The sequence below is a fragment of the Anarrhichthys ocellatus genome, unplaced genomic scaffold (genome assembly GCF_004355925.1).
Source record: "Anarrhichthys ocellatus isolate YVR2014 unplaced genomic scaffold, GSC_Weel_1.0 scaffold101, whole genome shotgun sequence".
NCBI classification, from domain to species: Eukaryota; Metazoa; Chordata; class Actinopteri; order Perciformes; family Anarhichadidae; genus Anarrhichthys; species Anarrhichthys ocellatus.
Genome location: NW_022280131.1, coordinates 988131 through 1003276, shown reverse-complemented (window position 1 = coordinate 1003276; position 15146 = coordinate 988131). Strand labels below are relative to the sequence as shown.

The 15146-nt window shown below is 44.2% G+C and overlaps 1 protein-coding gene across 2 annotated transcripts in view; it reads left to right on the top strand.

Moving 5' to 3' along the window:
- Positions 1-14824, top strand: part of jcada (junctional cadherin 5 associated a) — a 21171-nt gene extending 6347 nt beyond the window's left edge. For both annotated transcript variants that reach the window (XM_031875998.1, XM_031875999.1), the window contains exons 2-5: positions 2671-3215; positions 5594-6535; positions 8011-11576; positions 12401-14824. In XM_031875998.1, the coding sequence (XP_031731858.1) occupies positions 2851-3215; positions 5594-6535; positions 8011-11576; positions 12401-12435 (4908 nt within the window). In that variant the 5' untranslated portion in view covers positions 2671-2850 and the 3' untranslated portion in view covers positions 12436-14824. The remainder of the gene's footprint in view (positions 1-2670; positions 3216-5593; positions 6536-8010; positions 11577-12400) is intronic.
- The last annotated feature ends 322 nt before the right edge of the window (positions 14825-15146 follow it).

Sequence of the window (15146 nt, the reverse complement as noted above, 5' to 3'; positions counted from 1 at the left end):
GGGGGGGGGGGGGGGGGGGGTAGTGGCGGAGGACTGAATGCAGACAGGTCACTTTACAGGAGGAAATCCTCTCTTTTACTGATGATGGAGATCATCCTCATTTGGTGATGACACCAAGAGCAATTGCCTCAGATTAAGGGTTTAGCCAGATTAGAAAGCATATGGATGTGCAGATAAAACAGGTTACACATTAGTGCAACGATCATAACAAAAGTGAATTATCATATTAATGAACATAGCCCTTGACCCAAGGCTCACTTCGGCTAATTAAGCCTTTTGCCTGGTTGGATGGATAAACTTCATCTGCAGGGAGAAAAAGGTGGTGATACCAATCTGACTGATCTGAGTCTGATATGGGCTTCTCCAACGCTGTAGGGACACCTGGTGTTTGGTTCTTAATTTATAGCATAGGAGAAAAGTGTTTGCAATTTCAGAGAGACATCCCGTTCATCAAATGAGTTTGAATAATCCGTTATGACAAATGAGCACAAATATTACCGCCTTGGTTCCATTTGGCCGGCATTTACAGTATGTCAGAGACACTATGTTTTTGAACATATAGTCACTGGCCTGTTGCCCAGAAAGTTCAGCTACAGTTCATGAAATAACAGTCTGTGTAAAAACTGTGCATGTCCCAGGTCTGCATGCTAGCAAATGAGCAAAACCAAATCCCCCCTCTTTTATTTTGTATCGACATTGGTCACAAGAACCTCCCCGACCAAACTCAGAGCTAGCCTCTCCTTGAGGAGATTAGTCAAAACGCAAATGGAAAGAGTTCAACTCAACTTAAGTATTAACTGGGTAAGCGCCAAGAGTCAATCCTCCAAAACTAACAGGTTTAAGGTTTTAAATGAGAAAGATAATCGCATTAGCGAGCCAGACGTACAAAGAGAGCGGCATTTCACACTCTTGGATCCTGTTAATCACCTAGTAGGCTATCCTAGGCTTCAGGTACGAGGAGGAGGGAGGGAGGGAAATAGAGAGGGGCTAGCGATGCTGCCCTCTGAGTCAGGACTCCTTTCATAGATGGATTTTGTCATCTCTATGGGACTGTGGCTAAACAAATGCTAAGAAGCACAACAAATGCTAATCTGTTTGCAGCAGAATTAATTTTCGGTGAGGCTGCGTCGCCAGTCTGTTCTTCAAAACCGAAAGCAAGCAATCTGGCCGTGCCATTAAACGATCATAGTGTGTGATTGACTTTTAAACTGTCTGTACAGCATTTGATTCTGGCAACGAGTCTGGCGCCGCTGTTCCCGAATGCCATTTCTTATTAAGGACAGCCAGGTTGTTGGCAGTATGCTCCAGTGGAGAGTATTGAATGAGGGGGCCGCAGCAGCATCTGTCCTGTTGACAAGGCAGCAAGCATGACTTCATCAAGGGTGTTACATCATGATCACATGCACCCTGGGTATCACCAATTCAATTCTTCATCCGTCCTTGATACTAATACATATAGCTTAGTCATTTTCTGGGGGCAGAAAGCAAAAGTCGTAATGCTTGTTTACCTTTTATATTCTTTGAAGATTATTAGGGTTTATTCAGTGTTGACAACTATTCCACCTTCAAGCCAAATTAAAACACTTTTAGCATTGGTGTTTGTCAAGGAGAACACACAGATAGGGTTTCACCTATCTATTATTCTAATTACTGAGTTTAAATAATGAGTAATTCATTAATTAATGCTTATTTTCTTGATTAATTGAGGTGTTGTGTAGTCTATAAAGTGCCATGTACTAGTGAAAAATGTCCATCCCGTTGTTACAGGGCTTGTTTTGTCCAACCAGTTCAAAACCTGAATGTATTGTCGGCTATGATAGAAGAAAATTCACATTTGAGGAGCAGGAAATCATGAAATCTTTTGCCATATTTTTTCGAGAATAATTGCATAACGGATTAATTTTGTGTCGATCGGCAAATCATTTTATCTCCACACGCAGACAAACACTGAAAAAGAAGGCACTGAGCATGCTGAATCCTTCCTCCGATTCTGATATTCTGTAATTTTCAGAAATGAAGGTAGTAGTTTTGGAATATGCAAACCCGTATCCCAGACCGCCATTTATTTAGGGCATGCAGCTGAAAATATGTCAATCCTTTTAGACTGTAACCAGAAAATACCTTTGAGATGAAGAAAAGATGTCGAGAGAGGGGATGCGGAAGTGAACGGAGAGGAACACAAACCCCCAGTTGCCTCATTGATGCAAAACATGAGCAGTGGTTGGCTACTAACAGCTACCTTGCAGCCACTGTATGGCAATCTACACCAGCAGCTCTCTGAAACGCCTGTTGCCACTGATCATCATGCTATTTAGGGTTGTTTCTGAGGGCGTTTGTTTACCTGACCAACCTCATCAGTTCTGGACATAGATGGGTTTGGTGCCGGTGATCTCTGAGTGAGATGGAAAGAGGGTTGTTGCTAGGAGGACTGGAGAAGAGAGGAGGGAGGGACGGGCTGCTGGGAAGGCGGGTGATTACGGTTTTGTCGTGGTGGCTCAGAATTTGGGTTTGGAGGGGGCTCTTTTTTTAATTTCGTCCTCACAACTGTCCTTATGGGTTGGGACCCTTGACAAAAAACTGGACACGGGTAACGGGTATAATGGTTTTAGCGTCACCCTCTTTTCTCTGTCTCCTCATGTCGTCCCCTCTGTCTTGATTTTTTTCTCCCAGTGATGGCCTCAGCTGCGCAGCTGTGCCGGTGATCCTGCCGCTGCATGTAGGGAAGAAGCAGAGACGCCTTGACAACCGACCTACCTTCCCCGCTCTCTCTCTCTCTCTCTCTCTCTCTCTCTAAAAAAAAAGGCAGAGAGAGGAAAAAAAGAAAACACACCAGCATAAACAAATGCGACCATGTACAGCGTGGAGGACCTCCTCATCTCTCATGGATACAAGCTGCCCAAGCATACCACCTCCTCCTCCACCCCCACCCCCGTGTCCTCGTCCCGCCATGCTCCCTCATCCTCACCGCCGTCCTACAGCAAACACCATGAAATCCTGGAGAACAGGCCCGGCCCCAGGACAGTGAACGGCTACGAAAGGGGGCCTGGGATGCCTTATGGGAACGGTGGCGGATCCAGGCAGCCTCAAGCGTATGGCAGCGGCTGTCCCAACAACAACAACGAACCCAGGGACAGAGGCCTGTCCAGGCGGGAGGGCGAGAACCGGTGCCAAATCGACACCCACTCCTTGGGAGAGTCGCTGACCTCAGACAGCGGGTAAGAGAAAATCTGTGCTGTACCTTGACACCAGTGATGAGCGCCTGTCTGATCGACCCTTTTGCATGCCCTATCCCGATTGACCGACGTGTGTCATCGATCTTTAATGATAAATGACACAATCATTCATTGTTATGATGCTTTGATGGAGCAGATTAATGAAAATATATACGTCATCACAGAGTTTTTTGCATGTGGATTTTGCATGGCCTCCTAAATGGAACTGCATAACACTGCTGCTCAGTCCCTTCTGCCATTTCAGGCTTCTGTCTTTCCCCTTGCGTTCAGCTCAGCTCTATTCCCTTCTCTCCTCCACTTCCCAATCAAGTCTTGGGCAGGGGAGAAGGGGTACTGTGGAGTTTTAATCTGCCACATGGGACCTCGGAGTTGTAATCAAAGCAGCTTTTGGGCAAACCTATGTGCCCCGTTTGAGCATGCCCAATCCTACACACACAGCCTGCCAGGTTTGTCAGCATACCCCCTTCCCCATTCTGCCCTCAAACATAGCCAATCTGCCTTACCGACGTCCATTCTTTCACAAGTATTATACCTACTTACATAATGCATTCCCCATCAATAATACAGGAGTCACATAGGGTGTATTTAAATATGTATATGGAGGATAGGCTATATTTAGCTTCGTCTGGCATTATGCAATTGAAACCCTCTTGGGTAGGGACTGTATGATATTTCCAGAGATATCGCCCGGCTGCAGCCTATCTGTTTTTTCCTCAAAACAGGATTGTTTAATTTGTCTATTTGCACCAGTTCTGGGGGCAAGTGTGCTGTAACTGAGACAAAGTCAATACAGCTGTTCCCATGTCCACACACAAATTAGGCAGGCTTTTTCCTTACATTTTGTTTGGCTGACTTTCTCTTCCTCCCCAATCCCTTTTTGCCACCAGCCAGTGACAGATCATCTGAAAATAGTCAAATGACCTTGAATAATGTCAGTGGTTGGTGTTTGTGTTTGTGTTTTTTTTCCACTTTTCGCTTTTATTCTTTGAGACGAGTAATCCGCATTTTCATGTAGCCGCTCTGCCAGTGCTATCGGAGCATTCTGTTGGGAATGTGGGAATTACTAAGACATATGTTCTGCGATTTCAGTCTGTTATTTGTTCATCCTTCTTTTTTTCCACTCATCCAAATCCGTTTTGCCTGGCAGCTTTAGTTTAGATAAGGAACAGGCCTATCTTTGCACTCCCATTAGGCAGTGCTACTTAGACCCAATTAGGCTAATGATGGTAACTCATCTTACATAAGATGTCCTCAAATTCAGCAGATTGGCATTCCTAGCACCCTTCCCCCAGCAAACATCTCTGGCCAGTGATGATCATGGATGGAAATGTCAAGGACGCTCAGTGGCCTCGGCCTTGAGGGGGTGTACGCATGTGCTTGCGTCTTGTTTGCGTTGTCAGTCAGTCAGTCACTCCACAAATAGCCTGAAATGATCGGACTGTATGCAGACACCCATCGCATCTTGTTGTAGCCCATCAGGTCTGCCATCAAACATCCCAGAGATATAGCTGGAGCTTTCCCCGCACTGGTTTAGAGAAATGCTGCTCATTTCCTCAGATTAGGAGCTAAAGAAAAGTGCAATACAAGGACTGTCAATGAAACGTCCTCTAAATTGTTGATCTGTCTTGGAGGACTCCGGGACTAACAGCCACTGTGTATTGTGTAATGTGTTCATTATGCTCCATGGAAAATCCCAATTACCAGACGCTGCACTGCTACTCATGGACATCTGTCTCCATCTAGTGGGAAATGCTTTCTTTTTTTTTTTTTTAAACTGTCCTCATTGTTAGTTGTTATTTGCCTCTTACCATTGGCATTTAATGGCCCTGTATTATTGTATCTCAGTGTTTTAATTATTAGATTGCTTTAATGTTAACTTTTCTGTGAGTAGCTTACCACATTGCTTTGGCGTATCTCTAAATCAGATATAAACCAAAGGAACTTAAAGGTTGGGTTATGCTTGAAACAAACTAGTTTGTGCGACACATAGTCTGACCATGTCTGAAGGCAGAAGTGTTTATAGCTGTTCCAAACGGCCATGCTCCAAGGCTGGTTAGACAGCCTACCATCATCAATCAAATACGGGGATAAAAGTAAACACTTTGGCTCAGTCTTTCATGAAAATAATTCATGGTTTTGAAAACAAAAAGGGGCAGAAGTAATTGCTTCAAAAGGAAGTTCAAACCCTTCTTATCTCTGCATACCTGTCCAATTGCTGTGTAAACTGGGCTTGCTTGTCAGATTGTAATAAAAACCCAGCTCTGAAGTGGGAAAGGAGGTGGCTTCAGACACTATTCAACCATCCAACAAGCGCTTTGATTGAAGCATAACAACGCCTTTGTTTGTGTGTTTCCTCGCAGGTTCTGTGATGGCACAAGAGGTCCTCAGTCGCAGTCCAAGGATGTGTCCTACTGGAGGAGGAGAGGCCAGGACTTCACTGTGCTGCTGGACTATGCTGACCTCAGAGAGACTCATGGAGGAGGCCAGGGGGGTTACGGCAGGCCGGAGGGGTCTCAACAAGCAAGAGGCCAAGAATTGTCTGCAGAGGAGCGTCAGAGAGCAGCTCAGGAGAGGCAGCGCTGGGCAGCACAGGCCCAGGCTCAGGTGCAGGCTCAGGCCCAGGTCCAGGCTGAGGCCCGCTCTATGGAGAGGGAAGCAGCTCTCCATCATTGGAGGATGGCGAGTGAGAGGAAGTGCCAGAGCTTGGGGACAGATGAGTGGCGTCCAGCCGTGAGCTTTAGCCGCCAGCTGTCACAGAGTGAGGGTGAGCGTTGGGCACAGGAGCAGCAGAGACTCCATGCCAGGACACCAGAGGGTATGGTAGTCCATCCCAGGGCCAAAGCCAAATCCCAGTCCCTGCCGAGGATGCTGCAGCCTGAAAGCCTGCAATATGTGGACATAGACTCATCCGGTCTGGAACTCTTCAGGCGGGTCAATGGCCACCCACCATCACACCATGACCTTTACAGGCCGCCCCGCTGGCCGGAGAATGGCAGGCCGGCTAGTGCTAACCAACTCTCGATGACACCAAAGCCCCGCTTCACACGACCCCCCAGACCTCCCTCTTATGAGATGCACCAGCAGATCAGGGGAAGCTGTGAGATGTTGTCTGGTAGAGACTCAGTGATTCTCCAGGCCAGGGACAGAACCCCACTTCCATTATCAAGGACGGTTGACCCTCAACTGGACTATTTTGCACAGGACTCTGGACCTCCAGGATACAACCCTCCCCCATCATATAAAAGAGTTCCTATTATGGCAGGGGGGCGCCGGGGTTACGGTGAAATTGCTGTTGACTACAGGTACATTTTATTAAGTTAAACGTTTTTTCCCCTTTCACATGAATTAGCTGTGCTTTTAAATTGAAAACAGAGGGGCAACTTTACAAAATAATTGCGTGGCTTTTGCTGTCGCTATGAGCTACCAAGCACATAGCATTTTGGTCCTCCTGTGCTTTTTGAACATGTTTAAATTATGTAATGTGCAGAAATGTTCTCATGTCTATGCAAATGAGCCTCGTTGCAAAAACAGTCAAGTTAACAAAGATCAGCACTGAGAGCCGCAAGTAGTCACAGTTAAATTATAATTGTCTTCAGAGGGTTGGAGGTATCTGAAGAGCATTTATAAGGGTTGTCACTCATCTCATTTATTTTGGGATGCAGTGACAGTTCATGTAGTGTCAATGAACAAATAAAGCTCCCCTACATTACATTTCTGAAAATACATAAAACGAGAAAAAAACGAGAAAAAAATGGATGAAAAATAATGTATACACAAATGAGCCCCTACTGACAAGACCTCTCGCTCAGGCTGACTCTCACCCCTCACAACCGACGCATTGGTCTCATGCGCATTCATACTTTGCCACGTCGATAATTGCAGTCAGATGCAAAAAAGGGCAAATTGCGCTCAGCTGCAAAACTTTTTGGGCTCGTTTGCGCTAAAATAACATGAGCACAATATCTTTGGTGAATTGGACCGTATGACGGGGCAGATAGCTGTTGCAAATGTTGCACAATTCATGGTGCTATCAGTGGCTGCAATCCATTCTTTATGAATTTTCCCTTGAGTGTGTATGGTCGGACTTCTTCAAGAGGCTGTAATGCTCGGTAGTGTAAACATGAGACTAAAATATATCTTTAATTCAGTGAAAGAAATGTGTAGCTCAGAGAGTTGTCAAAAGTACAGATCATCTACATATACCAAACGTTTCAAGATTATTTTTAAAATGATATGTACGGTTGTGTTTGATTTCTTTAAAGGACAGTAAAACTGAATATGAGCATTTAAATAATATTTTATTTGTAGGAAAATTCTCTGTGTTCATGACCACAGATTGTATAGTCCTTTAATCCTCTATGCCATGTCGCACCTGTATCTTACATGACGCTCAATAACAAAGCATAAGAATCTACCTACCATATATTTATATTTTTAAAGCAGATTGTGATAGATCTCTTTGTATGGGTTCTATGTTATGTAATAACACTGGAGAGGCTCCTGTCTTCTCAAGATCATTATTTGTTCTCTGATTATATTCATTGATATTTAGAAATGTCTGTTCAGTACAACAAAGGTACTTTTATATTGTATTCTAAAATTGAGTGACTAGTATTTTTTAGCATGCTAAACAGATACCGGAGTAGAGCAATATAATTTGTGTAGCATCACTTGAATCATTTTTTAAGCCTTCACTCTGCACACTTTTTATTCCTTTTTGGCTTGTTGGAGTTATTGTTGCAAAGATAAAGTGCAACTGTGTTGTTTTTACTTTTAGGTACAGAGGGGACATGTACCAGCAGATACACGTGGCTCCGGATGGATCTCACTGGTTCACCAGACATCCAGCTGGTTCCTGGCCTGATCCCCATAGAGAAAGAAGCATGAAGCAACTTTACCCTGTGTATACTACCCAGGAGCGCCCCGGTGGAGGGATCCAATACATCCCCTTTGATGACCCCCGTATCCGCCATATTTCCTCAGCCCTGAGTGGCAACTCCCTGACGGATGCTGACAAGATCCGGCACATCCGTAATGAGCTTCCCAGTGTCACAGCGTCAGAGCCTGCATCCAGTGACAGTGCCTTTTTGCCCCCGCCATTGGGGCCTTTCATTGCTGCCAAACTGGCCGATGATGCTAACCAGACGTCTTCTAGCGACTTCGACAATGACAATAACAGGTGGCACAGTGATTTGCACAAAAAGGCTATTGATAACTTCCCAGCAACTGACCAAAACTGCAACAGATATCCCAAAAACCAACGTCCTCCTTCATCTCCCTCTTCAGCCTTCCAGGCCCCGTTAACAAGAAGTTGTTCTCGTCAGGGGTCCAGCTCAGATCAGGTCTTTGCAGAAACCATCACCCAAGTGAAGAAAATTGTCCCAGATTCAGGGCCAGAGAACACTAAAAGAAGAGTGAGTGAGACCATCTTCTGCCTTGTGTCTGTCCCTGTTCACACACCAATCAACATTAGCAAAGACTTAGCGGCTGATCAGAACAACAATGAGACAATACCAAGCCTGACTGTCACTAACACAGAGACTTTTGCTGTGGGCCTCAAAGAGAGCCCCAACGTGCGGAGCAAGTCGGTGAATGAGATGCTCATTAAACCCCATTACTCTCACTTTCACACCAGCAGCACATCCTCAATGAGGAACTACAAGAGGGCTCCTCTAAGGAAGGAGATAATAGATGCCTGGGCACTTCAAGCCAGGGAAGACAAAGAGTTGTGCTATGCCGGGTCCTGGCCTGGAAACCAGTACCGTAACCAGGAAACCCAGACTGGCTCACCTTTGACATTGGTGAAAAGTCCAGAACCCCAGAGTCCTCCTGGGGGACAAGAGCCTATTCAATCTGTCTCAGATAAAACCACAGGTATTGGTGTGGGGCCAGAAAGTAGCTCTTCTTATGGTTACCCCATGGCAGGCCAGAAAAACCTTCATCCCTCCAGCAACAGCGCATTCTCCCGTCTTAGTCTCAGCCCAACTCAAACGACATGCCTCCAACCCTCACAACAAGACCCATCCTCCCCATCGAAGGCCTGGGATCAAGGAGAGCAGCCGTCGTCCCCCAGGAAGAGCAACTCCAATCCCCCTGAGACTGCAGAGCAAGTGACCTTTGGTCAGTTTCTTTTAAAGCCAGTGAACCGTCGACCCTGTGATGCTATTGGAGAACTGGAGACCATTAATAAGAAGATGGAAGACACAATCAGCAAAAGACCCAATGTGGGTCAGTGCATTGACGATCTAGATGGGGCGAATCAGAGATTAGACCAGTTTCAGTCAGGAGCACATTTCACTGCTTGTCCAGAATCAGGCAGGGAAGCAATCAGTCTTCCACCAATGCACATAGAAAAACCTAACAATTTAAAAGTCAGATCTATGTCCTTAGCTTCTACTGCTGATCTGGACTCCATGGACATTAAGAGTGCTTTCTCCAGACCACAGGCCAACAACATACCATCAACCAATGAATTACCCATTCTCTCCAACCCAGGCTGCAGAGACAGTTGCCTCCTGCCCTCACTAACCCCACACAATGAGCCAAATCGGCCCTATGGGCAGGACATCCCAGTCCCTCAAGAGTCCTTGCTGAGGGATGTAGGGTTAACTGTCTACACAGAGACTCCTGGTGGTCCTGGAGAGCCAATGCAGCGTTCACTGTCCGTCCCATCGCCACTCGATCATAAGGAGTTTAGTCAGTCAGTGCAGCTCCCGTGGGAGAGCAGGACAGTACTTGTTAAAAATAAGGGTAGCCCTGAGCACAATTCAAATAAAGAGCTTCAAGCTGAGGTAGAGACTGAGAGAAAGCCTAAATCAGACAATGTTTTACCATTTAGGGGTGAGGTGAATTTAAGAATCTGTAGAACCAGGAGTGAAAGCAGCAGATCACCTCAAAAAGAGGCTTCACCACATATCACCAGGCTGACAAGGGGGATTTCTTTTGTGTTAAAGGATGATGATGGCAATGGGAGATATGCCATCTCTGAGCCTCTGACCTACAAGAATGACTCGACCATGGCAGATAAGCATCTCGAGAACTTACTGATTCGGGAGAAAGCCAATTCTTTACCTGCAGAAGACCTCAGCAACCTGTATGAGGTCAAGTACGCAAAAGGTATCCCTGAAAATGAGTCCATCGAGCAGAGGGCTGCCAGAATCCTGGGTATAGCTGTTCCAGTGGAGTCCTTGGCTGTGGCTGACAACGAGGACGATATGGATACCTATGTAGTTGAGAAACTACACAGTCGAGGCGAAGAGACACAGCAGGTGATAGGAGAGTGTGAGCAAGTCAAAGATGAGTCCCTGATTGTTCAGGGAGCAGAGACAGAGGAGGTCATGGGGACAGAATCAGGAGTAGACCACCAGGAAGGAGACGGACAAAAGCACAGCAGCAACCACAGTGATGGTGAAGACACTGAGATTCAGTCCCTGTTGGTACTTGACCTGCCCGAGTTCCCGCCTCATATGCTTCCCCTATCCCTCCCCGTCACCCCTAATGACAAGCTAGCACTCAGTACGTGCAGTGTGGAGAGGAGGGGGCGAGGTGGAGCATGCAAACTAATCGAATCTTTGCAAGATAAGCTATCCTCTTCTGCTGCCGCATCTGCTACATCTCTGGGCAGGTCAACCCCAGACAGAATGGCCCGTCTGAAAGAGCTGGACTCAGTGTCTCGAATACGACGCCTTAGCCTCAAATGTTCAGATTCTGGAGGAGAAGTTGATTCTGAGGAGAGGGACGGTGACAGAGAGGAGAGTGAAGTTCAGGAAGTCACAAAGGAGGAAGTTGTGGAGCAAAGAGAAGAAGAAAATTATGAAAAACCAGAGGAAGGAGGGAAGGGCGAGGAGAACCCAGATAAGCATGAGACTGCACATGAAACACATGACAAGTTGGAAGATCCTAAAGAAGATTGTAAACCTAAAGAAGAAGCAAATGAAGGGATATGTGAGGAAGAGCAAAGACAAGAAGAAGAGGCGGTAGACATGAATGTTGAGATTGCACTAAAAGCTGGGAATGAAGAGAGTAAAGAAGTAGATGTTGACATAAAAAAGGGAGCGTCAAACAGAGAGGTGGAGCTTAAAATTGTGGGGCATGACAAAAAAAAGCCTTTGGAGACAGTTAGAGATGGACAGAATACAGCAGAGGTCAGTAGAGGCGAGTCAACTCGAGATGCTGAGGGACAACAATTGCCCAAACCAAAGCAGCGCACCAAGCTGCAGAAACCTCCTCTTCTTCCTAAACCGCGCAGTGTTCCCAAGAGAGAAATAATGCTGCCTCTCAGCTTCAGCAGTGGGACCTGTGGCCCCTCGAATATGGAGGATGAGGAGATGCTCTCTGTATCAGGTGGGTACAAAGGAACTAAGAGATTAACCATTTGTTCTTTTATTTTGACTTCAAAGTGAAGCAGAATCATATATTATAATGTATGGGTATTAGCTATGTAAAAATGTGTATACTACAGGTATATTATTCTGTACACAGAAACATATATTGCATGTCTGTCAGTCCTGGGAGAGGGATCCCTCATCAGTTGCTCTACCTGAGGTTGCCGCCATTTTTCCTCAGTTAAAGTTTGATCTAGTGTTAAAGGGATAGCTCTACATTCCTGATCATTTCCAAGAATGTTGACAAAGTAACTGCTTACATTCAGTGTTTGGAGGCTTTCACATCAGGGGCCCAGATCCAAGCACACTTGACCCCAAAGTTTGTTTGATTAGTGTGAGCAGTGTGTACTGTACTAACTGTGGGCGGGTCTACTTGAAAAAGATACTACACTATGAAATACTGTTCACGTGTACACGGGTACAGTGCACATCAGGTGTGAAAACCAAGTGTTCCCCAATCTCCTCTTCTGAACTGCACAGCCATGGGTGATAAAGCAGGTATGGGCTTAGGATCTCGCGATTGGGCAGCGGTTCTCTACACTGTAGCGACAACATAAATGTCACATAGATGTAGCATGTGCTCAAGTGCGGAACATTGCTAATGTGAAAGCTGAGCGGTGGGGAAATGGAGAGGGGGGGCAATTGAGGTCATTCTTTAACTCTGACAAACGAAGAACTTCACAGGGTACCTTTTAATGTCTACCTTTTTAAGGGCCAATAATATCGTACTGCCTCGTTTTGATTGTATTGTCTCATCTTTTCTTTCTTCTCTTTTCTAATCAGACTCCTACGACCCCAGTCAAGTCGAGAGAGTGTAACCTCTGACACTGCCTTCGCCACTGCGGAAATCTGTCTTTCTCAAGTTAACAGCTTTTTCCAACGACAAAGGCTTTCATCTCACCTCGTGGCTTAGTCAGCCGTGACCCCTCCAATATTGTTACGCATTACTTCTCACAGAACTGACTGTCCTGGTGCTGCAAGAGCATTTTTACAGCCAAATAAAGGCACCACCGGTGCCAATTCTCCAGGCCTTTTCAACCCCGGCGTCCTCGTCCTTCCATTCTCTCCAAAAGTTTATTTGCTCAAGCAAGTTGACTTCCTCCTTTTCAAATTGTCCCACGTATTTAGCTTTTGGAAAAATGCATGTCATTATTCCCGTCTGCACTTGGGCTCCTTCTCGAGCTTGGGTGTTGAAAAATGAATGTAAAAGTGCTTCTGCTCAACAAACAAAAGAAATGTAACAGGAAAAAACAAAACAAGAAGGCAACAGTATTGCATTACAATCAGTATTAACCTACACCAAATGTAAATAAGAAAGAGTTATAAGATTTTATTAAGAATATAAAAATCAATTTAAGTCATTTAATTGCAGAAAGAATTTATATTTTCTTATCTATGTTAAGAAAAGACTAGATTTTTGGAAGTGTAGTCTTTGGGTGTATTACTAATAATGAAACCCCCCTGTTCTTTATTCTTATACTTGTGTGATAGAGAATGTACTCAAAGAGCATTGCAATGAGAAACACTGTGGTCCTTGAATAGTTTCACATAAGAGCAATATAGTCGTCGTATATGGGACATTTGTGACATGATTTGAGTAGCAAGGAGCTGATCTCATTTAAAAGTCTGCTTCAAAGCGCTACCTTTTGGTACAAGTTTTAGGTTTGCACTGCTGAGATTATTGGCTTTATGTTACCAGTGAGCACCTGATAATCTCTTCAAATACTCAGAGATTACACTCATCCCGTTCTTCGGCACCGTCAGTCTCCGCATCAGCGATCGACATTGTTCGTGAGAAACGTCTGATTTGAGAGTTATTTTTGTTTGTCCTCATACTGTTGAAGAAGAAAATCTATATTTTGTGGCAATAGCAGAAGTCTATATTTAACCGTGGAGTTTTCCTTTGTTCACAGTGATTTCAGAAGTGCTTTTGTTTTTGCGCAGGAAATAATAGATGTAGCTATATTGATCGCAGTGTGCCTTGTACACACTGTTTCTGTGGAGAACTTCATTTGTGTGTAACACATCCAGTGTTGTCAGTTTAAGAATCTTAATTTAAACTGGACATCAGTGATTCCTTTTAACATTGAAGAAAGACATTTGGAGTTGTTTTGGCAATAATAATAATAATAGTATTTCAGCCGAACAAGCTTGATATTGATGCTGTACAGAATATTGCTGTTGGAATACTAATCACATAATCACAATATCTGAACATGTTCAATACTTTAATGTTGACATATCAGTGCTTTTGTGTGTTGTGGGCAGAACTGGCAATTGGTTTACACTCACTTCACTTATGGGGTAGCAATACAAGAAATTAAAAAAACATACCAAACCAAACTTTATGCTATGCATTGGACATCTACATTTACTGGGTGTAATACCAAAATTCAAAGCTAAAACTGCAACTTCTGGTTCTGCTTGTTTGACCCTGTCACTCTTTGATCCAGTATTTGATGTTGGACGTGTTGGATCTGGTTGTAGACGTGCATAGAAGTAGCTCTGACTGGAGTTCATCAGTGGATGCTCAGTGCGAGGTTTTGTCTTTGTCCTGTTGCCAACCCAGTACCCGTACCTCTGTGTTCCAGATAACGTGTTATGACCGTTCTCGTAGGTCTTTTTGTACTACAAGTTCTTTGTAACATGATATTGGTGCACATCTTGCTTTGATATTTTCTATTTTCATATAGAAGTATGTACAGCTTCTTTTGTATGCGCGTGGCATCTTCTTTTTTTTCCCTCTTTATTATTTTTTGTGCATGAAATGCCTAAGAAGCCACAGAGAGGTGTATTTGCATTTGGTACTATATAGTCTATCCAATAAACAACTGTTATATTTCATATAATGCATATTTTATTTTCAAAAAGTTATGCTACATATTTAAAACAGAACAAGGTATTTTTAGATTATTGTGAAAAGGGAACTGTTTTTGAAGGCACAATATTTGTCTATTTAAAATGATCATTGAACTGACGATCAGAAATAGAGACAAGTGTGTGCTATTGTACAGTACTGCAGACTATTCATAAATAAAAGTCTTTGCATGAAACATTTTGTCTCCGATTTTGTAACAATAATAAATATATATTATTTTATGCAAGGACAAAATTTTGACAGTTATATGCACATTTTACAATAATATAAGGTGATGTATGTACATAATATGTATGTGGATAATAAACATCGAACAAAAAGTTCGGAAATTAGTGTTTGGTAGATTATTTCTCTGTTGTAACAATGCTTCTTGGCAATGAATTTTATACCGTTGGAAAGCCTGTTTAGTTGCCTTTTAAACGCTGCTCCATTTGTAAGGAACATGCATTTCTGGTGTAACAGGAAGGCACGGAGGACAGAAATTAGTGGCAGCGCAGCAATCATAGGCAGAGTCGGTATTGCAGGTTTTTAAGGGTTTTTAATCCAACAAACCTCAACCAACACAAAACAGAAAACGTAGCTCCTTCCAGAACTCGATCACTTAACTCTGTAACTAAACTAAATCAGCCAGGCCGCTAGCCGACTTACCGG